The sequence below is a fragment of the Notolepis coatsorum genome (genome assembly GCF_963971535.1).
Source record: "Notolepis coatsorum genome assembly, chromosome: 2".
Taxonomy (NCBI): Eukaryota; Metazoa; Chordata; class Actinopteri; order Aulopiformes; family Paralepididae; genus Notolepis; species Notolepis coatsorum.
Window position 1 is genome coordinate 56,540,820 of NC_140166.1, and position 24,917 is coordinate 56,565,736.

The 24,917-nt window shown below is 45.5% G+C and overlaps 1 protein-coding gene across 4 annotated transcripts in view; it reads right to left on the reverse strand.

Annotated features, from left to right (window-relative positions):
• Positions 1-23,544, reverse strand: part of cog4 (component of oligomeric golgi complex 4) — a 66,213-nt gene extending 42,669 nt beyond the window's left edge. For 2 of the 4 annotated variants that reach the window (XM_084307577.1, XM_084307576.1), the window contains exons 1-10: positions 23,409-23,544; positions 21,411-21,493; positions 19,773-19,887; positions 18,338-18,512; positions 15,543-15,736; positions 11,992-12,097; positions 11,737-11,894; positions 11,213-11,271; positions 3,259-3,383; positions 254-372 (exon numbers count right to left, since the gene is read on the reverse strand). In XM_084307577.1, coding sequence (XP_084163703.1) covers positions 254-372; positions 3,259-3,383; positions 11,213-11,271; positions 11,737-11,894; positions 11,992-12,097; positions 15,543-15,736; positions 18,338-18,512; positions 19,773-19,887; positions 21,411-21,493; positions 23,409-23,540 — 1,266 coding nt within the window. In that variant the 5' untranslated portion in view covers positions 23,541-23,544. The other 2 variants (XM_084307579.1, XM_084307578.1) reach the window with 2 other exon arrangements.
• Positions 23,545-24,917: the final 1,373 nt, after the last annotated feature.

Sequence of the window (24,917 nt, forward strand, 5' to 3'; positions counted from 1 at the left end):
CGGCAAATAACGACGGGTTCGGGAGTCGAACCCGGGTCGGCCGTGTCGCGGCTGAGCGCGCTATGTGGTTCGCCACTGGGGCGCCCAGAATAATGTTTACCGGTTGACCTCTCAAGCCCCGCCCCCCCCCCCCCCTTTTCTTGATCCTCCCAACCACAACCGGGAACTAAGGCAAGCAACCGCTGTGATTGGAGGATCAGGAAAAGGGGGGCGGGGGGTTTGAGAGGAGGGGCCAATGGGCTTGTTTGTGTACCTTGACGATGGTCTCCCTCATGTAGAACTCCTCCATGGGGATGTAGTACCCGATCAGCTCCTGCATGGTGGTACTCAGCAGGCACTGTCTCAGCAGCCGGTCCACCTGCTGCTGGTGCGCTGGAGGGGTACACACATCAGCATAGTTAGTAGGGATGTGCACACGACTAGGGCTGACCCCTATTAGTCGACTAGTCGGTCGAAAGGAGCCGTAGTCGACTGGCCAACCTCTTAGTCGAATATATATAAAAAAAAAATTAAAAAATATATATTTATAATTTTTTTATCATTCTTTCCAAAAGAAAAGACGCCTAGAAGCGTGGCTAACGCTAATGGCACGCATACCAGAGGCTAACTGCCTACGAAAACAGGCACAGAGGCACTGAAAGACGATTTCACCCATCTAATGAACACACTAGACTAGACAAATATCAAGATGTATCCATCAGTGGACCAATTGCATGCTTTTGCAGAGGACAAGAAGCCTTCAGTCGACTCCTTCAGACATTAAGCACCCCCCACAGCCCAAATGGAATGATTATAAAATTAAAAAATTAAAAATATGTAAAAAGAAATAAAAAATATTATTATTATTTTCTTTTTTTTTGTCGACCAATAACTAACGGCAAATGTTGGCCAATCATAGTCGACCATCCAAATCCTTAGTCGGGGACAGCCCTAGTATCGTTAGTAGGGATGTGCACACCACTGACCAAAATCATTTTCGAATAGTCTACTGTTCCATTGTCTACTGAACTCAGGGGTTATCCTACATCGCAAAGGCCCTTTAACCTATACAGTACAGGTGGGTCATCGCCAGGTCAGTGTTCACGTCGACCACCTGTTGCGGTCTAACAGTGCTGCGGAACCAGACAAGGAGAGCAGCATCAACCCAGAGGACTTCGCTCCAGACTCAAAAGTACACTCGAAGTACAACCGGGCCCTCCACCCGAGGTCCAGGTTGAGAGACGCAATCCTGTATGCCAACGAAGACCACCTGAAAGGCTTGACCTTTAGTGATGTAACAGAGACTGGGCTGTCCTGGCAGAAATATACCGAACATTGCTTGGATTTATAATCCAGTATAACTCCCTGGATTTGTACTGGGTTGAGCTGTCTACCTCAACCCAGTAGAGTTGACACGGTTATTATTGTTCTAATCGTAAGGAAAATGCTGCATTTTATTGTTGGCAGTAGAGTTGACATGTTTTATGTCATTGGTTAATTTTAGTATATTTGTTTGTTGCTGCATTTTTATTGTGGTAGGGTTATTGCTAAAAGGGGAGGAGTGTAGTAGATTGCCTATTCTGTGTCATGCGCACTGGGGTCCCGGGATGGGGTTCCGTTACCATGTCAACAAGCAGTAAAGTGTTAACTACGTTAAGTCCGGTGTCCGGCTATTCTTTACCAAGAATATTACAGAATGACCAAATATTCAAAAATTGTAAAAAAAAAAAAAAAAAAAAAAAAAAAAAATCGTAAAAAGAATTATATATTTTTAGACCGACATGAAAATCGAATGTGGAGACTGGCACGACTATTCGAAAAATTCTAACTCATCCCAAATTATTAGATCTTTTATGTAATTTATTTCAAACCTTTGTTTCAACTCGTAAGACACTGAGGTGACCCTCATTTACAGCGACGATGAGCTCACAAAACACAGTTTATCAGTAGATTCATACATATAGACACAATAAAATAACAATAACCAATACAAGATCAGCTAAGACGGCTACAAGTCGACACACGGTGGTCGGAGATCATACATTTAAACGCAGCAAGAGAAGGTAGAACCTTCAGCTTCAGAGTCAGCTGGAGGACGTTCCAGGTGTTGGAAGAACCTTCAGCTTCAGAGTCAGCTGGAGGACGTTCCAGGTGTTGGAAGAACCTTCAGCTTCAGAGTCAGTCGGAGGACGTTCCAGGTGTTGGAAGAACCTTCAGCTTCAGAGTCAGCTGGAGGACGTTCCAGGTGTTGGAAGAACCTTCAGCTTCAGAGTCAGTCGGAGGACGTTCCAGGTGTTTGAAGAACCTTCAGCTTCAGAGTCAGTCGGATGGCGTTCCAGGTGTTGGAAGCATCAAAGGACAAAGCAGTTTCTCTAAGTTCACAGCAAACTGGAGGAACCCTGAGAACCAGTCAGTCATCATTCTGAACGTGTAGAATAGGTTCCAAGATTCCATTCCAACAGTGTCGTGATGTAAGAGGGACGTTCACCAGTAAGGGCTTTAACAATAAACAATATGAATGTGTATGATAGTGCCTTTCAACCAGAAAAGACCATCCAACCTTTTCATAAAGGACTCTCGTGTGTGAACTTACCTCCAGGAGTGCGTGTAGTATATATGAGTGTGTAGTATATATGAGTGTCTGTGTGTAGTATGTATGAGTGTGTAGTATATATGAGTGTGTAGTATATATGTGTGTGTAGTGTGTATGAGTGTGTAGTATATATGAGTGTGTAGTATATATGAGTGTGTGTGTAGTATGTATGAGTGTCTGTGTGTATGAGTGTCTGTGTGTAGTGTGTATGAGTGTCTGTGTGTAGTGTGTATGAGTGTCTGTGTGTAGTGTGTATGAGTGTCTGTGTGTAGTGTGTATGAGTGTCTGTGTGTAGTGTGTATGAGTGTCTGTGTGTAGTGTGTATGAGTGTCTGTGTGTAGTGTGTATGAGTGTGTGTGTGTAGTGTGTATGAGTGTCTGTGTGTATGAGTGTCTGTGTGTAGTGTGTATGAGTGTCTGTGTGTAGTGTGTAGTGTGTCTGTGTGTGTAGTGTGTATGAGTGTCTGTGTGTAGTGTGTATGAGTGTCTGTGTGTAGTGTGTATGAGTGTGTGTGTGTAGTGTGTATGAGTGTCTGTGTGTATGAGTGTCTGTGTGTAGTGTGTATGAGTGTCTGTGTGTATGAGTGTCTGTGTGTAGTGTGTATGAGTGTCTGTGTGTATGAGTGTCTGTGTGTAGTGTGTATGAGTGTCTGTGTGTAGTGTGTGTCTGTGTGTAGTGTGTGTTACCGTGTGTGTCGCTCTGGGCGTCTCCGACGTCAAAGTCTGCCAACATGCGACGACGCAGGAAGCGCAGGTAGAGCTCAGACCTGGCGTTCATCAGGGTCACCTCCATCAGGACGGGGTCCAGCTCCCTGTCAGAGACACGAGACACACGCGTGTTAAGACCTGTTAGAGACACGAGACACACGCGTGTAAAGACCTGGAGACACACGTGTGTAAAGACCTGGAGACACGCGCGTGTAAAGACCTGGAGACACACGCGTGTAAAGACCTGGAGACACACGCGTGCGTAAACCGTGCATACAATCATTTCAAAGCAAAGTGTGGGATTTATCAATATGAACGTGTGCCTGAGATTGTGCGTACAGCTCCGACCGTGCGTACAGTACGTACATGGCACCAAGCGGTAGACTAGGAAAACTGCAACAGACGGAAAAATAAGCTTTCAGGCATTAGTTAAGAGTTTCAACACCGACATGTTCGGTATGACTCATAATTAATTATAGTTTGTTGTAAAATAGACCCTATAAATAGCGTTTGGAATAGGTCTTTCCAATTTGTGTTGCGTTCAATAGGCATTTTGCAGAGGCTGGTAATTAATTTAATAGGAACTATAATGGACCTGGTTCTGATAAGTACTCTGTGGGCATCACTTCACATTTCTCCTTTCAACCCTTTTCACGGTCAACTACAGGTGAGGATAACTTTTTTTTTATTAAGTTGGCTGCACCAGTTATCGCTGAGCAGATAATATATTTTTTATCTCTCTATCTCCAGGTTACCTTGCCCAGCTAAAGTCCTGGAAACACTAGTAAACAAACAAAAGTGTCGACCTGTAGGGAAGGTTTTAGAGCCAAACATAGGACTACATCAGCCATCACTCTGGTTACAAATGATATTATTTCAGCATTAGATAGATAAGAAGAAACATTGTGATGCCCTCTTTGTTGATTTATCAAAAGCCTTTGATACAGAAACTAAAGAAACTATCCAACATTGGGTTGGATGATAATGCCCATGTCTGGTTTCAGGATTATCTATCTTCAAGAGCCAGAAATATTAACTTTGATGATGTGAGGATATCTACCGTCAGTGGCTCTTGTATAGAGAGTGTCACTGAGTATAAATATCTTGGCCTGTGGCTTGACGAGACATTTACATTTAAGTTCCATGTGGACAATCTTGCCTCTAAACTGCGACAGAAAATTGGTTTCCTGTACAGAAACAGATCCAATTTTCCTCTATTTAGTAGAAAAAGAATAGTTGAATCAGTCTTTTTATCAGTTTGGATTATGGTGATGCAATTTATAGGCATGCTGCGGCATCAACTCTTAAACCTCTGGATTCTGCATATCACTCAGCTCTCAGATGTATTACTGGTGTCAGATATGATACTCACCATTGTGTCCTGTATGACAGGGTGGGTTGGCCTTCTCTTGCAGAAAGGCGCAACAAACACTGGTATTTATTTATTTTTAAAGCCCTTATTGGTAAACAACCTGTTTATATCTCCTCACTGTTAGATTGGAATATTGGAACCTATTCAGCTCGATCGAATGACTGGATGGTTCTTAGGGTTCCTCAAGTTTGTTCTGATCGAGGGAAGTCAGCGTTTTCCTTTGATGCCTCTAACTCATGGAATGTCCTTCAACTCACTCTGAAATTGGAGGTTCTCCCTTCCCTTGGAATGTTTAAACGTATGATTTCAGAAATGTTCAGACCATTGTGTGACTACCTGTAACTGTTTTAGCTGATCTTTTAAAATTATTTTTAAAGATTTTAATTTTTACTCTGGTGTTTAATTTTCTGTGAATATTGCTTGTATTATGTACCGTTTACATTTTGTACAATCGTCGTTTCTGTAAATGAGGGAAACCTCAGAAGCTTACGATTTTAAATAAAGGTTGAAATGAAATGAATGAATGCAGCATGGTTTATCTTGCGCTATCGGAAGACTTGTCACAGGGTGCGCTCCGCGGTGAGTGTGTGATAGGGCAGTCTATTTGCCGAGAGAACATAATTAAGTATCGTCCGCTACCCGAGACACATTATCCTTGATTTGTACCGCAATTTGGGACCTAAATTGGAGTGTGGAACAAAACACACAAACCCAGGTTACCCAACATCATCGGAGCAATATACTGAACCCATGTAGCTGTCAAAGCTCCATCAATAAACAAATTCAGGTATGTGAATAGAAAGGGATTTCACTCAGTTAATGTACAGATAATCTGCGATGCGCATTTGGCCGATACATGTCGTTGCCAGTGGCCGGGAGGAACGCACGACTCATTCAGGCCCAATTATATTTAATTGAATTGTAATGTTATTACTGGGGTTCCGGTAATTAAAATATCACTTAAATGCAGGTGAGCAGGGTTATCCACTGAAGCCATAGATAATGACTCTGACCAACCCAACGACCCAATCATAAGAGCAGTTGGCCGGCTGAAAGTCTGGTGGCTGTGCTCGTTTGGCACGGGGGGGGCAGACGCAGAACACCCACCTCCAAAAGCTGCAGAAATTCAGTCAAGAGGATCATACAGCAGTTTTAAGTAAGTCTACCCTTGCAAGGTATTAATCTATCGAAAAAAAAAAAAAAACTAAACGGAAAAAGGCGTTTATTTTCCATTATGATTATTACAATGACTCAAACGCAAAATAGTGGTTACGACGAGTTTTTAATTCTCCATTGGGTTGCTTGGTGGTGCTTTGATTGCGCCGCCCCCACGCCTCAAATAGATCCGCCATCAGCTCTATTTTAAAATATTTCAAAATGTTCAGTTGCTATTGCATGCACTTATCTGTGTTTCATTACACAGATGCACTTATCTGTGTCTACTGTACATTTCAATACTTTTATTGTCTTTTATACCTATTCTTATGTCTGAAGTTTATGCAATTTTTTATTTTGTCAATTTGTGTGCTGATTTTATACCCATGTTCATTTAAATTGTATTTAAAAAAAATTATACTAATTGCTGTGGTGCACTCTGGACTGAGAGTACTATGTAGATAGCTATTCATATTTATTATTGTTATATTGTAGAAATGAGTGCATTGAAATGTCTGTAAAGTCTCGACTACATTGAAAATGAGGGTGACCTCAATTGTAATTTCGAGAATAAATAAAGGTTGATGATGATGATGATGATATGAGTGCATGCTTACCAACTGTTCGCCTGTTTTATTGCACCACTACTATCACCGACATCTAAGGGAGATCCCCTCTTGAATGGCCCTTCTAAGGTTTCTCTCCTCCACATTGCCTGTGGTGCATTTTTTCCTATTGCTAGGTTTTAGTGAGTTTTTCCTTACCCTTTGTTGCATTCATTTATTTTATTTATTTTTAAATGTTTGGACTTTATGGTGTTTTTGTTTTGTTCTTGATTTATTGTGATGTTTCTTCTTGACTTGTTTAACACTTTGGATGCCACGCCCGAGATATCTCGGATTTACGCCCCGACCGTTGAATGCCCATCACGAGATTTCTGTTTAAAAAAAAAAAAATTATTAGCGTTCTGAAATTGCATCAAGCGAGCCTACCGTTGGAGATCCAGGCACCGCCGGCGCTCAGATGTGGAAAAAAGCGCCCCCTATCGTCTCCCAGATGGTAAATCACCCTTTTGGAGTGGACTCAATGAAAGTGAATGGGAGAACGGATTTCTTACTCCACATTTTACTTCTCACTGATGTAACCGGGGTCTACCAGAGTTCATTCTGGAACCTTGGTGCCACGGCGAATATGTGTTCTACTGTATACACGCTGGATCAATACAATTATCGATTTTTTAGAATGGTGATCAGGAATTGGAATATACCATTTGGATACCATCTGATGTCAGGTAAGGAATCTATGTTATCAGTCTTAGGATAATCAGACTCGTTTTCACGGAGATATAAGCGTTTCCACTATATGTGATATTGCTGTTTCACTGTAAAAGCCATCAGGAAATAAGAGCAGCGATTATCAGCTCGCGGCACGAGCGTGCGTGCGCACACATATACTATCGATCATTTAGCGTTTATTTGAAAACTATTCATAAATAGGCCGACAAATGACAACGTTCTGGAATATTCCAGTAAAAGACGATTATCATCATAGGGTTGTTTTTTCCGAGAAAACAGGTGATTTTCAAAATGCTATCAAACGGAAATTAAGCGATAAAAAAACAATCTGCCTTGACAATGTTGACTGGAAAATGAGTCTTTGTTAAGCGACGGGCAGATTAGACACATAGCCATAATTTAAAACATAGATTAGGCGATATTAAATTAACATTGGAGTGGGTTTGGGCATCATGGGGGTAAAAAGGAAAACATGGCGTGGCATCCAAAGTGTTAAAGAAGACGTTTCCAGCCCATGGGGACATTAACATGTGTTGTCGGGCCTTACAAATAAATTTGATTTGATTTGATTGATATTAAATTAACATTGGAGTGGGTTTGGGCATCATGGGGGTAAAAAGGAAAACATGGCGTGGCATCCAAAGTGTTAAAGAAGACGTTTCCAGCCCATGGGGACATTAACATGTGTTGTCGGGCCTTACAAATAAATTTGATTTGATTTGATTGCTACATGGGTATACAGTATATTGCTCCGATGATGTTGGGAAACCCGGTGATGGGTGATGGCGTAAAACCCTCTCTTGACCTCGGCCTGCTGTTCGCTTTGATATGGGAACTGTATGTATAGTTGAGGCAGGGGTCGGCAACCTTTACTATCCAAAGAGCCATTTTGCCCCCTCCTGCACAAAATTAAATTTATCTGGAGCTGCAAAACCAATTTACCCTTAAAATGAAGATAACAGTGTATAAAGTATTATATATGACTATATATAGAGAGGGATATATGCGCATAGAATAAGGAATATATTATTGGAATTAGTTTTCTCTAACAAACGCATCCATTTCTATATTTCATAAATCCGTGCACCATCAGACAGATTCGGCCATCAGACACGCTGCTAGCGCATAACCAACGGTTTTGTGTATCTGTTATTTAGTTAAACCTATTGGACATTTTCATCTACATAAGGAGATTTTTCATTTTGTTTATTTATTAAGTTAATATAAAACCTTGTTTGGAAAATGTTTGAGTTTGGCTTTTTTTTTTTTTTTTTTACAAATTTCTCGCCACATATCAAGCATACAGGTTAGTAGTGAAAGCAAATTAATCTGTCCACTCTGAATTAAACCCTATATTGTCCTCCGATACTTTTTATTTTTGGGGATTTATCCATGGTTAGCTTACTGGGGGGTTGGAAACGCAAGATTAGCCACCTGCAGACGGCAGGGAGAGGCGCGGGTGTGACGTCTATTTTACTCTATGAAATATTAAGCAGAGCGTTGGAACAAAGGACGTTACAGAGACGAGACAGAGGACGTTACAGAGACAGAGGACGTTACGGAGACGAGACAGAGGACGTTACAGAGACGAGACAGAGGACGTTACAGAGACAGAGGACGTTACGGAGACGAGACAGAGGACGTTACAGAGACAGAGGACGTTACGGAGACGAGACAGAGGACGTTACAGAGACAGAGGACGTTACGGAGACGAGACAGAGGACGTTACAGAGACGAGACAGAGGACGTTACAGAGACGAGACAGAGGACGTTACAGAGACGAGACAGAGGACGTTACAGAGACGAGACAGAGGACGTTACGGAGACGAGACAGAGGACGTTACGGAGACGAGACAGAGGACGTTACGGAGACGAGACAGAGGACGTTACGGAGACGAGACAGAGGACGTTACGGAGACGAGACAGAGGACGTTACAGAGACGAGACAGAGGACGTTACGGAGACGAGACAGAGGACGTTACGGAGACGAGACAGAGGACGTTACAGAGACGAGACAGAGGACGTTACGGAGACGAGACAGAGGACGTTACGGAGACGAGACAGAGGACGTTACAGAGACGAGACAGAGGACGCTACGGAGACGAGACAGAGGACGTTACGGAGACGAGACAGAGGACGTTACAGAGACGAGACAGAGGACGTTACAGAGACGAGACAGAGGACGTTACAGAGACGAGACAGAGGACGTTACAGAGACGAGACAGAGGACGCTACGGAGACGAGACAGAGGACGTTACAGAGACGAGACAGAGGACGTTACAGAGACGAGACAGAGGACGTTACGGAGACGAGACAGAGGACGTTACGGAGACGAGACAGAGGACGTTACAGAGACGAGACAGAGGACGTTACAGAGACGAGACAGAGGACGTTACAGAGACGAGACAGAGGACGTTACAGAGACGAGACAGAGGACGTTACGGAGACGAGACAGATGACGTTACGGAGACGAGACAGAGGACGTTACAGAGACGAGACAGAGGACGTTACAGAGACGAGACAGAGGACGTTACAGAGACAGAGAACGTTACAGAGACGAGACAGAGGACGTTACAGAGACGAGACAGAGGACGTTACGGAGACAAGACAGAGGACGTTACGGAGACGAGACAGAGGACGTTACAGACGAGACAGAGGACGTTACAGAGACGAGACAGAGGACGTTACGGAGACGAGACAGAGGACGTTACAGAGACGAGACAGAGGACGTTACGGAGACGAGACAGAGGACGTTACGGAGACGAGACAGAGGACGTTACAGAGACAGAGGACGTTACAGAGACGAGACAGAGGACGTTACGGAGACGAGACAGAGGACGTTACAGAGACGAGACAGAGGACGTTACAGAGACGAGACAGAGGATGTTACAGAGACAGAGGACGTTACAGAGACGAGACAGAGGACGTTACAGAGACGAGACAGAGGACGTTACAGAGACAGAGGACGTTACAGAGACGAGACAGAGGACGTTACAGAGACGAGACAGAGGACGTTACAGAGACGAGACAGAGGACGCTACGGAGACGAGACAGAGGACGTTACGGAGACGAGACAGAGGACGTTACGGAGACGAGACAGAGGACGTTACGGAGACGAGACAGAGGACGTTACAGAGACGAGACAGAGGACGTTACAGAGACGAGACAGAGGACGTTACAGAGACGAGACAGAGGACGTTACAGAGACGAGACAGAGGACGTTACAGAGACGAGACAGAGGACGTTACAGAGACAGAGGACGTTACGGAGACGAGACAGAGGACGTTACAGAGACAGAGGACGTTACAGAGACGAGACAGAGGACGTTACGGAGACGAGACAGAGGACGTTACGGAGACGAGACAGAGGACGTTACAGAGACGAGACAGAGGACGTTACAGAGACGAGACAGAGGACGTTACAGAGACGAGACAGAGGACGTTACGGAGACGAGACAGAGGACGTTACAGAGACGAGACAGAGGACGCTACGGAGACGAGACAGAGGACGTTACAGAGACGAGACAGAGGACGTTACAGAGACAGAGGACGTTACAGAGACGAGACAGAGGACATTACAGAGACGAGACAGAGGACGTTACAGAGACGAGACAGAGGACGTTACAGAGACGAGACAGAGGACGTTACAGAGACGAGACAGAGGACGTTACAGAGACGAGACAGAGGACGTTACGGAGACGAGACAGAGGACGTTACAGAGACGAGACAGAGGACGCTACGGAGACGAGACAGAGGACGTTACAGAGACGAGACAGAGGACGTTACAGAGACAGAGGACGTTACAGAGACGAGACAGAGGACGTTACAGAGACGAGACAGAGGACGTTACAGAGACGAGACAGAGGACGTTACAGAGACGAGACAGAGGACGTTACAGAGACGAGACAGAGGACGTTACAGAGACGAGACAGAGGACGTTACGGAGACGAGACAGAGGACGTTACAGAGACAGAGTACGTTACAGAGACGAGACAGAGGACGTTACAGAGACGAGACAGAGGACGTTACAGAGACGAGACAGAGGACGTTACAGAGACGAGACAGAGGACGTTACAGAGACAGAGGACGTTACGGAGACGAGACACACGTACCTGGGCTCCATCCGCTCCTGCTGCAGGGTCTTCATCATGCTGTTCTGAACCTTCTGGAACTGCAGGAGACATGTGTTAACATACAGTACATACATGTCAATGTTCTGAACCGTGTGGAACTGCAGGAGACATGTGTTAACATACAGTACATACATGTGTTAACATACAGTACATACATGTCAATGTTCTGAACCGTGTGGAACTGCAGGCGACATCCGTTAAAGGAAATTAGCTTATTTGCCATCTACCCCGGAGTTAGACGAGCAGACGCCCTTTCCTTCTCCATGAATTAGGTTTAGGGAACAGGCGCACCGTTAGCCTAGCTTAGCGTCATTCACTGGAAGTAGGTGTGCCAGTGTAGCCTAGTTCCCAACAGTCACGAAATACACTCCAAATACAACTCCACCGCTTTCCTGTAAACATGTTGTGACCTCTGTGTACAGTATGTACCACGTGGAGAAATCTGATCAGGAGGATAAGAGGCTGAACGTACCTTGTTGAGGTAGTCCGGAGGCTGAACGTACCTTGTTGAGGTAGTCCCTCTGCTGGATGAACTTGTCCACTATCTTCTGGGCCTGCCGGTCGCACTCCTCCTGCAGGTGGGTGATGAGTGTGTACAGGTGGCCCGGGCCATAGTATGTTTCCACGATGGGCTGATGAGTCTCAACGACACGAGCGATGCCTGCGCACGGACACACACACACACACACTTAGTCTCCAAACAAACAAACAACTACACACTGAGGTGTACAGACAATTCACCAGCCTTCTCTCCTCACCTTCCAGGAGCAGGGTCAGAGTGTCGGCGAAGACCAGCGCTGCTCTCCTCTCGCCCAGGTCGCCCCCGGTGGCCAGGAGCAGGTTCTCCTCCGCCTTGGAGGCCAGCTGTGAGGGGGGGGGGGGGGGGGGGGGGTTCACGTCAAGTTTCAAGTTTCTTTATTAGCAAAAATACAGAATACTTTTATATGAAATGCTTTTTTCTGTTTTGCTCCTGAGAGTGTGCTAGATGAAAATAGAGTATAAGTATAAAATAGAAAGTCAAAAGTACATAAACAAGCGTAAACAAAAGTGGTCAATATACATATATACAATATACAGTACAATGCAGAAATGGGATGAGGTACAACTTAGGGTAAGGTGCAATGAGGTACGAGTTGTAGTGCAAATCTCTTTACCAATAAATATAAAGTGTGTTAAAGTGGGTAGAGTGGGTGCTACAGTGAGTTGCTTATTTAAAGTGAATGTGTGCGTGTGGATGTGTGTGCTGTGAGTGCATTTGATGGTTTGTTACATAGTGTTATTGTCGTTGAGCATCCCGATGGCCTGGGCCCAGGAGTTCAAAACTTTTAATCCCCATCTGATCGGATCAGATTTGGATTCATTCATTTCAACTCATTATGATGAATTGAAAATGGGGGACCCTGATGTAAACAAGACGAAAGTCTTTCTCTGGTCTGCATCCCCTTAACAATTGTGTGCATTGTGTATTGTACCCATTCTGCAATCTGTTAATTAAAATGGTCAATCAATAGGGATTACAAGTTGTGAACTCCTGGGCCCTGGGGAGAGAGGGGATAGGGATGAGTCGTGCCAGTCTCCATTTGATTTTGATTTTCATGTCAGAGTCGGAAAAAAATATATATATATGAAGCAAACCATTCTTATTTAATTCATTTTTATATTTAGAGGCAGCCTAATTTTCACAGCCTAATTGATCTAAAAGATTTGTTTATTAAAACCGGTTGATAGGCCAATGCAATGCTGTTATTATTATAGGCTACGATGGTGAACGGTGTCATTTTGATTTATTGTCGGTCAGCTGAGCCGATCAACGTTCTGAAGGATTATCTGAAGTGCCTATTTATGTGCAATTATATTTCAAATACTTTGATTCTAATGATCCATTCTACTAAAAAGAATAACTGAATTTAACGGACACTGAACATTTGAACTGAATTTAAACTGAAACAAAAAATAACAATTTCGTGTTGTTGTTTTTTTGGGGGGGGGGGGGGCGACTTCTTTAATATTCAGCTGTGAGGGTGTTCACATGAGAATAACTTATCAGTTCAACATGTGAAAAAAAAAGCATAACATTTGCATATAACTTTGTGTCAGCAGCCATCAGGCTCCAAGTTAAAGTCTACTTCCTGGAGGGTCAAGTTAAAGTCTACTTCCTGGAGAGTCAAGTTAAAGTCTACTTCCTGGAGAGTCAAGTTAAAGTCTACTTCCTGGAGGGTGAAGTTAAAGTCTACTTCCTGGAGGGTGAAATTAAAGTCTACTTCCTGGAGGGTGAAGTTAAAGTCTACTTCCTGGAGGGTGAAGTTCAGTCTACTTCCTGGAGGGTGAAGTTAAAGTCTACTTCCTGGAGGGTGAAGTTAAAGTCTACTTCCTGGAGAGTCAAGTTAAAGTCTACTTCCTGGAGAGTCAAGTTAAAGTCTACTTCCTGGAGAGTCAAGTTAAAGTCTACTTCCTGGAGAGTGAAGTTAAAGTCTACTTCCTGGAGAGTGAAATTAAAGTCTACTTCCTGGAGGGTGAAGTTAAAGTCTACTTCCTGGAGGGTGAAGTTCAGTCTACTTCCTGGAGGGTGAAGTTAAAGTCTACTTCCTGGAGGGTGAAGTTAAAGTCTACTTCCTGGAGAGTCAAGTTAAAGTCTACTTCCTGGAGAGTCAAGTTAAAGTCTACTTCCTGGAGAGTGAAGTTAAAGTCTACTTCCTGGAGAGTGAAATTAAAGTCTACTTCCTGGAGGGTGAAGTTAAAGTCTACTTCCTGGAGGGTGAAGTTCAGTCTACTTCCTGGAGGGTGAAGTTCAGTCTACTTCCTGGAGGGTGAAGTTAAAGTCTACTTCCTGGAGAGTCAAGTTAAAGTCTACTTCCTGGAGAGTGAAGTTAAAGTCTACTTCCTGGAGAGTGAAATTAAAGTCTACTTCCTGGAGAGTCAAGTTAAAGTCTACTTCCTGGAGGGTGAAGTTAAAGTCTACTTCCTGGAGAGTCAAGTTAAAGTCTACTTCCTGCTTGTTGGATAGTCAAGTTAAAGTCTACTTCCTGCTTGTTGGATAGTCAAGTTAAAGTCTACTTCCTGGAGGGTGAAGTTAAAGTCTACTTCCTGGAGAGTCAAGTTAAAGTCTACTTCCTGGAGAGTCAAGTTAAAGTCTACTTCCTGCATGTTGGAGAGTCAGGTTAAAGTCTACTTCCTGGAGGGTGAAGTTAAAGTCTACTTCCTGGAGGGTGAAGTTAAAGTCTACTTCCTGGAGAGTCAGGTTAAAGTCTACTTCCTGGAGGGTGAAGTTAAAGTCTACTTCCTGGAGAGTCAGGTTAAAGTCTACTTCCTGCTTGTTGGAGAGTCAGGTTAAAGTCTCCTTCCTGCTTGTTGGAGAGTCAGGTTAAAGTCTACTTCCTGCTTGTTGGAGAGTCAGGTTAAAGTCTCCTTCCTGCTTGTTGGAGAGTCAGGTTAAAGTCTACTTCCTGCTTGTTGGAGAGTCAGGTTAAAGTCTCCTTCCTGCTTGTTGGAGAGTCAGGTTACAGTCTACTTCCTGCTTGTTGGAGAGTCAGGTTACAGTCTGCTTCCTGGAGTCTGACCTGGCAGCAGAGGTACTGTCCGAAGCGGGCGAGGCCCTGAGTCTCACCTGGCTGCAGAGGTACTGTCCGAAGCGGGCGAGGCCCTGAGTCTCACCTGGCAGCAGAGGTACTGTCCGAAGCGGGCGAGGCCCTGAGTCTCACCTGGCAGCAGAGGTACTGTCCGAAGCGGGCGAGGCCCTGAGTCTCACCTGGCTGCAGAGGTACTGTCCGAAGCGGGCGAGGCCCTGAGTCTCACCTGGCTGCAGAGGTACTGTCCGAAGCGGGCGAGGCCCTGAGTCTCACCTGGCTGCAGAGGTACTGTCCGAAGCGGGCGAGGCCCTGAGTCTCACCTGGCTGCAGAGGTACTGTCCGAAGCGGGCGAGGCCCTGAGTCTCACCTGGCAGCAGAGGTACTGTCCGAAGCGGGCGAGGCCCTGAGTCTCACCTGGCTGCAGAGGTACTGTCCGAAGCGGGCGAGGCCCTGAGTCTCACCTGGCTACAGAGGTACTGTCCGAAGCGGGCGAGGCCCTGAGTCTCACCTGGCTGCAGAGGTACTGTCCGAAGCGGGCGAGGCCCTGAGTCTCACCTGGCTGCAGAGGTACTGTCCGAAGCGGGCGAGGCCCTGAGTCTCACCTGGCAGCAGAGGTACTGTCCGAAGCGGGCGAGGCCCTGAGTCTCACCTGGCTGCAGAGGTACTGTCCGAAGCGGGCGAGGCCCTGAGTCTCACCTGGCTGCAGAGGTACTGTCCGAAGCGGGCGAGGCCCTGAGTCTCACCTGGCTGCAGAGGTACTGTCCGAAGCGGGCGAGGCCCTGCTCCTGGAGGCCCAGCAGGGGGAAGATCTTGAAGAAGCGCTCCACCTGCACCAGGTCCACCGCCGCCACGGCCGCGTCCAGCTTCTCCACCACGACGATCTTCAGCTTCTTCTCCGCCTCCTGCAGCAGCGCCAGGCTGGCGTCCACCGAGCTGCCTGCGCAGAAACGAGTAAAGGACCCCTCTCAAACCCCTGCAGCCATAGATATATATATAGAACACTAGATAGCTTACCCGCGCTGCCGGCCAATGGAGAGCGACGTCGTCGTAGGGCGGCCATCTTGCCCCAGGCAGCTCAGCTACTGATAACATTAATGTCTATGGTGCATGTACTATTTAAATAACCATAGATTGCTCAATTCTTTACCGATTTTCAAACGGGTTGGTTTGCTATAAACATCAAAGATGTAGTTATGATACTGCATACTTATAAAAATAAAAAATTAATTAAGATGTTTTTTTTACAAACCGCTTGAATCATAGCCATGTTAATAATGCTTGTAATAAACCAAACCGCTTGTAAATCAGTCAATATTTCAGCGAGTTATGAGTATTTTTGTCTGTGCAGCTCACTCACTCTCACTCAAGGCTGACTGGGGCAAGATGGCGGCGGTTCAGCGACGCTGGTGACTCCGCCTTAAGCTATCTAGTGTTCTATATATATCTATGCCTGCAGCAGCGCCAGGCTGGCGTCCACCCAGCTGCCTGCGCAGAAACGAGTAAAGGACCCCTCTCAAACCCGCCCTCTTTTCTTGATCCTCCAAATCACAATGGTTGCGTAGACCTAGTTATACACCTGCATATAACCCATATAACTCTGTATGATAGCATGTACAATCATGCTGTATATACCGTATACAGATATTTATTCTTACCGTATACATATTTATCCACATATGTCTGTACATACCTGTATATAATCCTTTTTACATATCTGTAGATACTATATCTATACAGTATCTGTACATACACCTTACTAGTTACACTGCTGGCCAGTATGACTTACTACCATTAGTGTCTTTATACCTGCATCACTGTACATATTAATACTACAACTCTATACATACATCTGATTAGCACTATTACTCAGTAGTACTAATTTATATATTTTATATCCAGTTTAATCACCTGTACGTTGTATATATTACTATTGCACTTTACATTGCCTTTGCACTCTGGTTGGATGCTTAACTTCTTTTCGTTGTGCTGTACTTGTGCTGCATGATGACAATACATTTTAATCTCATCTAATCTTTCCTCAGCTGTGATTGGAGGATCAAGAAAAGAGGGCAGTCCATCTAGTGATGACGGTGACCGCGTGTTCCACATGACGGGCGGCTGAGGAGGACGTCTTACTCTGGTCTCCCTGGAGGCTGAGCTCGATGGCGGACTGGTCCAGGGAGAGGGAGGGTCAGGGTCACTTACTCTGGTCTCCCTGGAGACGGAGCTCGATGACGGACTGGTCCAGGGAGAGGTAGGGTCAGGGTCACTTACTCTCGTCTCCCTGGCGGCTGAGCTCGATGACGGACTGGTCCAGGGAGAGGTAGGGTCAGGGTCACTTACTCTGGTCTCCCTGGAGACTGAGCTCGATGACGGACTGGTCCAGGGAGAGGTAGGGTCAGGGTCACTTACTCTGGTCTCCCTGGAGACTGAGCTCGATGACGGACTGGTCCAGGGAGAGGTAGGGTCAGGGTCACTTACTCTGGTCTCCCTGGAGACTGAGCTCGATGACGGACTGGTCCAGGGAGAGGTAGGGTCAGGGTCACTTACTCTGGTCTCCCTGGAGACTGAGCTCGATGACGGACTGGTCCAGGGAGAGGTAGGGTCAGGGTCACTTACTCTGGTCTCCCTGGAGACTGAGCTCCATGACGGACTGGTCCAGGGAGAGGTAGGGTCAGGGTCACTTACTCTGGTCTCCCTGGAGACTGAGCTCGATGACGGACTGGTCCAGGGAGAGGGAGGGTCAGGGTCACTTACTCTGGTCTCCCTGGAGACTGAGCTCGATGACGGACTGGTCCAGGGAGAGGGAGGGTCAGGGTCAGTTACTCTCGTCTCCCTGGAGACTGAGCTCGATGACGGACTGGTCCAGGGAGAGGTAGGGTCAGGGTCACTTACTCTGGTCTCCCTGGAGACTGAGCTCCATGACGGACTGGTCCAGGGAGAGGGAGGGTCAGGGTCACTTACTCTGGTCTCCCTGGAGACTGAGCTCGATGACGGACTGGTCCAGGGAGAGGGAGGGTCAGGGTCACTTACTCTCGTCTCCCTGGCGGCTGAGCTCGATGACGGACTGGTCCAGGGAGAGGGAGGGTCAGGGGTCAGGGTCACTTACTCTGGTCTCCCTGGAGACTGAGCTCGATGACGGACTGGTCCAGGGAGAGGGAGGGTCAGGGTCACTTACTCTGGTCTCCCTGGCGGCTGAGCTCGATGACGGACTGGTCCAGGGAGAGGGAGGGTCAGGGTCACTTACTCTCGTCTCCCTGGCGGCTGAGCTCGATGACGGACTGGTCCAGGGGGGGGGTAGGGTCAGGGTCACTTACTCTCGTCTCCCTGGCGGCTGAGCTCGATGACGGACTGGTCCAGGGAGAGGGAGGGTCAGGGGTCAGGGTCACTTACTCTGGTCTCCCTGGAGACTGAGCTCGATGACGGACTGGTCCAGGGAGAGGGAGGGTCAGGGGTCAGGGTCACTTACTCTGGTCTCCCTGGAGACTGAGCTCGATGACGGACTGGTCCAGGGAGAAGGAGGGTCAGGGTCACTTACTCTCGTCTCCCTGGCGGCTGAGCTCGATGACGGACTGGTCCAGGGAGAGGTAGCGGTGGATGTGGGCGGCGGCCTGCTCGTAGTCCTCCGCGTGCAGCGCCGTCTGGACCCCGTCGGTGCAGAACTTCAGGTCCAGGATGTCGTCGGCTCGCTGGATCACCTTATAGAGCCGCGTCTGCAAACAACAAGGTGTTTATATTAATACTAAGGCTGTCAAAGTTAACGCGATATTAACGCGTTAACTCCCGATTCTATTAATGCCACTAATTTTTTTAACTCAAGATTCACTAAAAAAAAAAAAGAAAAAAAAAGGGGGGTTTTTAGACTTCACTCAGGTGTATTATTGATGCTCTCATTAATACTATGTTTGTTTCTGAAGTGTGTGTGTGTGTGTGTGTGTGTGTGTGTGTGTGTGTGTGTGTGTGTGAGATATAGAGAGAGAGGGGGGTGAGAGAGATGAGGAAGGGGCAAGAGAGAAAGAGAGCTGGGAGAGTGTGAAAGAGAGAGAGAGGGGGGTGTGAATAATCAGCCCTTGTGTGGGTGAATGTAACAAGTTCCTAACATTTTCTTTCCCCTATTATTTCATGCACACTTTATTCATTGTTTTAAATTATTATTTTCTTTTAAGTTATTTTGTGCATCACTCTGTTTTGAATTTGATGCAAATTTGCAATGCATGAGGGTCATCCTTTTGTGTTAAATGGCTGCATAAAGCAAGCATTTGTTGACTCTCATGTTGATAAGAGTATTAAAACTTGGAACTTGAAAAAGATCTGTTTAAGGTAAAAAAATAAAAAAATAAAATAAAAATGCGATTAATTTGCGATTAATCGCGAGTTAACTATGGACAATCATGCGATTAATCTAGTTAAATATTTTAATCGTTTGACAGCACTAATTAATACATGTATGATTATTCATGTATATACATACTTATTAATGTATGTAATACATGTATAATTATTAATGTATGTAATAAATGTATAATTATTCATGTATAATTATTAATGTATGTAATACATGTATAATTAATAATGTATGTAATACATGTATAATAATTATTAGTGTATATACATCATCATTAATGTATGTAATACATGTATAATTATTAATGTATAATTATTAATGTATGTAATACATGTATAATTATTAGTGTATATACATCATTATGAAGGTATGTAATACATGTATAATTATGAATGTATACATCATCATTAATGTATGTAATATAGTATAATTCTTCATGTGTGTAATACATGTATAATTATTAGTGTATATACATTATTAATGTATGTAATACATGTATAATTATTAGTGTATATACATCATTATTAATGTATGTATAATTATTAATGTATGTAATACATGTATAATCATTAATGTATGTAATATAGTATAATTCTTCATGTGTGTAACGCGGGGCAGCAGTACCCACCTTGGCCAGGTCCAGCTGGCGCACCTTGCGGCTGACGTTCTCGGCAAGGCTGCAGGTGAAGGTGATCATCCCCTGCAGCTGACGGGCGTCCTCTCCAATCAGCTGCAGGTTGGGCCTGGAGGGGGCGGGACCAGCGGTGGGTTTACATACAACAGCTTTTACAAAAATAATAATAATTACTTGCATTTATAGAGCGCTTTTCTAGACACTTTTACAGCGCTTTACAATCTAGAGGTGGAAATTGCCTCCTTCACCACCACTGGTAGCACCCAACCTTGGACTACACAGGCTCAATGGCTGCCATACACACTGGCACCAGGCACACATCACACTACACACTGACTACCATACACTGGCACCCGGCACACATCACACTACACACTGACTACCATACACTGGCACCAGGCACACATCACACTACACACTGACTACCATACACTGGCACCCGGCACACATCACACTACACACTGACTACCATACACTGGCACCAGGCACACATCACACTACACACTGACTACCATACACTGGCACCAGGCACACGTCACACTACACACCGACTACCATACACTGGCACCAGGCACACATCACACTACACACTGACTACCATACACTGGCACCAGGCACACATCACACTACACACTGACTACCATACACTGGCACCAGGCACACATCACACTACACACTGACTACCCTACACTGGCACCCGGCACACATCACACTACACACTGACTACCATACACTGGCACCAGGCACACATCACACTACACACTGACTACCATACACTGGCACCCGGCACACATCACACTACACACTGACTACCATACACTGGCACCAGACACACATCACACTACACACTGACTACCATACACTGGCACCCGGCACACATCACACTGACTACCATACACTGGCACCTGGCACACATCACACTACACACAATGGCTGAACGGCTCAGGAGACAGGGATTGATATCAGCCAATTAAGGGGGAGGGATGATTAGGTGGCCTTGATGTCAGAGACCTGATTGGGAATTTGGCCAGGAACGTCGGGGAGCCCCTACTCTTTACGATAGGCGTCCTGGGTTCTTTAACGACCGAATTCAGTCAGGACCTCGGTTTAGCGTCTCGTCTGAAGGACGGCACTCGCAGCTGTATGGTGTCCCCATCACCATAACAGGGGCATTGTTACTGACAAGTCCAGAGGACAGAGTGCCCCCTGCTGGACAACAACACCACCAGGTCCAGAGGACAGAGTGCCCCCTGCTGGACAACAACACCACCAGGTCCAGAGGAGTGCCTATCTCTCCAGTTCTAGTGTGGAGCCATAACATAAGCCCTAGCCGTCTTTGTTATTTCATTCTGACTAGGGCATATTTTGTTTACCTTTTCTGTCATATCTGGTATCTTTATTATTATGTATTTAATCTAAGTTCTGACCAGAGCTCTTGGTCACTTTCTGGTCAGACGCTTGTGTGTCTCTAATCTCTGTGGAAGCAGATATTAAACTATGTTCTATATTTTTATTATACAAACTGACTAGATCTGAATTCCTACAGCTTACCGTCATGTGTCATTACTGACCCCATCCTCTGCAGAGCCACCATCTTGGTGTGAATGAACTGTGTGTGATGTCATTACTGACCCCATCCTCTGCAGAGCCACCATCTTGGTGTGAACGGTCCCTTGTTGACCCACCAGCTTGTCCAGCTTAGTCTCCACCTCCCTCTGCGTCGGATCAACGACATTAAGACAAAGATCAGCCATGGCATTATTAACCCCTTCACTGCCGAAAACTCACACTACAGGCCGTATGTAGTGTGATAGTAAAGGGTTAACTTTTTTTTTTTTTATCCACTTTTTCTCCTCCTGTTTTTCTGTGTTTTTCTCCCATCCCAGTTTTAGTCGTTATGCCAATTCCCCCCTCCCCTTCCTGGTCGTTGCTCGCATGTGCCCCCCACTGGTCGGTATAGGGAGCCCTGAAGTCTATCACATGCTTCCTCCGAGACATAGGAGACAGCCAGCAGCATCTTTTCACCTGCCAGCGCGGACTCTCATTGGTGAGGTGTAACGTGTGGGAGGCTCACACTACCCTCACCATCTCCCTCCCTCTTTGTGCAGGCGCCCAGACCAACCTGTAGGAGTCGCTGTTTACAACGACCAGGATACCACCCATCGACTCCCCTCCCGCTGACTCTGCCAATTGAGCCAGTATGACGGCCGGCCAAGCCGGAGGCAACGCTGACAGCCGGATTCAATACCAGTGTCTCTCACGTTGGTGACGAGCGCTTAGTCCGCTGCGCCACCCAGCCGCCCCAAGGGTTAACCTTCTGTAGTGTGGTAGTGAAAGGGTTAAGACACAGATCAGCAGCTTCCGAGGGCTTCATCCCTGAATGCAGTCATACATTTGCAACAAATATATTGCAACAATTGTTGAAAACAATGGTGGTATAAAACGTGAGGGCACCGGTTAGAGTTAGAGTTCATTTGGGTGTGTGGACTCAACTTAACATTTTACTCCACAAGTCAGTTGCTTCATTCATGGTCGAGAGCCCCCGGTGTTTACCTCCAGGTGACTTGTCCAGGAGCAATATACACAGGATGTGAATTCTTTAAAAAACGTGCAACATCCCCCTTTAACGTATATATCCAAACACACCTCAGAAAACTCACAATTTCATGTCACATTCTCTGGACATCCGTGTATATATTTATCGGTCTGTACATAATCCTTGTTACATATCTCAGATACTATATCTATATCTGTATATATCTCTTACCTACTCTTACTAGTTACGCTGTTGGCCAGTATGAATTACTACCAGACAGTGTCTTTATACCTGTATCACTGTACATATTAATACTACAACTCTGTACCCTGAATCTCCCCTCGGGATAAATACATGTTTTCAAATTTATATAATCTTATATCCAGTTTAATCACCTGTAGTGTACATTGTATATTGCTATTGCACTTTACTGTTACATTGTCACTCTGGTTGGATGCCAAACTTCTTTTTGTTGTACTGTACTTGTGCTGCATGATGACAATACATTTTAATCTCATCTAAAAACTCAGTATCGTGTCACGTTTCCTGGACATCCGTGCTGCTGTCAATGAAACCTGTCTCGGTTGTTCAGAAGACTTCAACCAAACACAGTTTCAGTTCATTACAGACCCTGTGGCGTTTTGATTTATTCATCTCAAACACAACACACGTACACATCACAGTGAAGAAGACTAAATGTAAACATAAACAAATGAGCCAGTCTTCAGCCCCTAAATATGATAACATTTAAAATAAAACTCTCTTACCACCTAAACGATTGACACAATGTTACGTTAACGTTTTCATGTTTTATTATTCTGACATATCGGCCGTTGTTTTATTAAAATACCTAATGTTTACTAATAGACCACCGGAACACTTCCGGTATTTTGAGCCCGTGGGAGAGCGCGGGGGCTTACGTCACGGCTCTAATCAACATTCATTGGCGCGCTGCCCCGCCCCGCCTCCCTCACGAGCTCCATGTAACGCGGAAGTGCAGCGGCGAGAGCGACGTCACCAGCTGAGTGTGATGGTTTGCAGCAGGAAGCTAGTTAAATTGTCACAGCAGCAGGTCCAGTTAGTGACTCACTAACCTCTTCTACGCAGAACCGACTGTAGAGAAGCTCCAGGTCCTCCAGCTCCGTCAGACCGTAGATGGTCTCCATGCTGACAGAAGATACACTGGAGGAGTCGCATCTCTTCAGTATGAACCCGCCGTCAGCCATGTTGTTGGCGTACCGAAGACAGTGATGCGACGTTCGGCCGGTGCTCGTAAACCACGCCACTACGTTACGTTGCGCTCTCTTACGTCATTACGTCACACGCCCAGAGACCAGTAGTAATTAGATTCGATTCAAATGAATGTCATCATGCAGCATAGCCCCTTTCGTGACTTTCGGTTTGCAAGCCTGGGGCTTTTGTGACCGCAGTCACTGGCTTTCGCATCGGGATCATCCAGTAAAGAAACAACCAAGCGTGATCGCGGGGCTCTGAGTGTGTCAAGAATATATCAGATCTGAATTTCAAAGATACCCAGCGTACAATATGGGTTTAACACAGCTTCACGATGGGGTCTGGAAGCTCGGAGTTGCTAATAAACAGTTTAAAACATTGTTACTCGACGAGTGGTATTTACAGACCAAACGTCCATCTCCGCCGTTGGTGTCACAGCGCATGCGATTGGTTGTTGTTTTCCTGGATGATCCCGATGCGAAAGCCAGTGACTGGAGATGCATACTATTGGGTGACTGCGGTCACAAAAGCCCCAGGCTTGCAAACCGAAAGTCACGAAAGGGGCTAAGTAGTAATTAGATTCGATTCAAATGTATTATTGTCATCATGCAGCACAAGTAAAGACAATTACAACTCTTGACTTGACTTGAAGTAGTACAGTACAACGAAAACAAGTGTGGCGTCCAACCAGAGTGCAAATGTAACAGTAAAGTGCAACAGTAATTTACAATGTACAGGTGATTAAACTGGGTATAACATATATAAATTAGTACTACTGTACTGAGTGTAGTGCTAATTAGATGTATGTACAAAATATATATATAAAAAGGTGCATTTATATAGTGCTTTTATCCAAAGCGCTTTACAATTTTGTTCCTCACATTAACCCATTCACTCACACACCGATGGCGGAGGCAACCATGCAAGGTGCCAACCTGCACATCGGGAGCAATTAGGGATGAATGAATGAAAACTTTATTAAACACATTGCAGAATGGGTACAATACAGTATGGCTCAATACACACAATTGTTAAGGGAATGCAGACCAGAGAAAGACGTTTGTCTTGTTTACATCAGGGTCCCCCATTTTCAATTCATATTGACATTTATGACATACACAACATACATGACATTTATGACATAGGGACATACAGGTATGTAGTACTGATACATTTGTGACATAAACGGTATTCAAATATACAGTACTGTTACCCATAGATCCTGACAGAGCGTACACATACATATGATGGGGAGGGGACTGTACATTAGGAGGGGGTGGGTGGGTGGGAGAGAAATATACATACGGTGGGGAGAGATTATATACATATGGAGGGGAGGAGACTGTCTATTAGGAGGGGGTGGGGGGTTT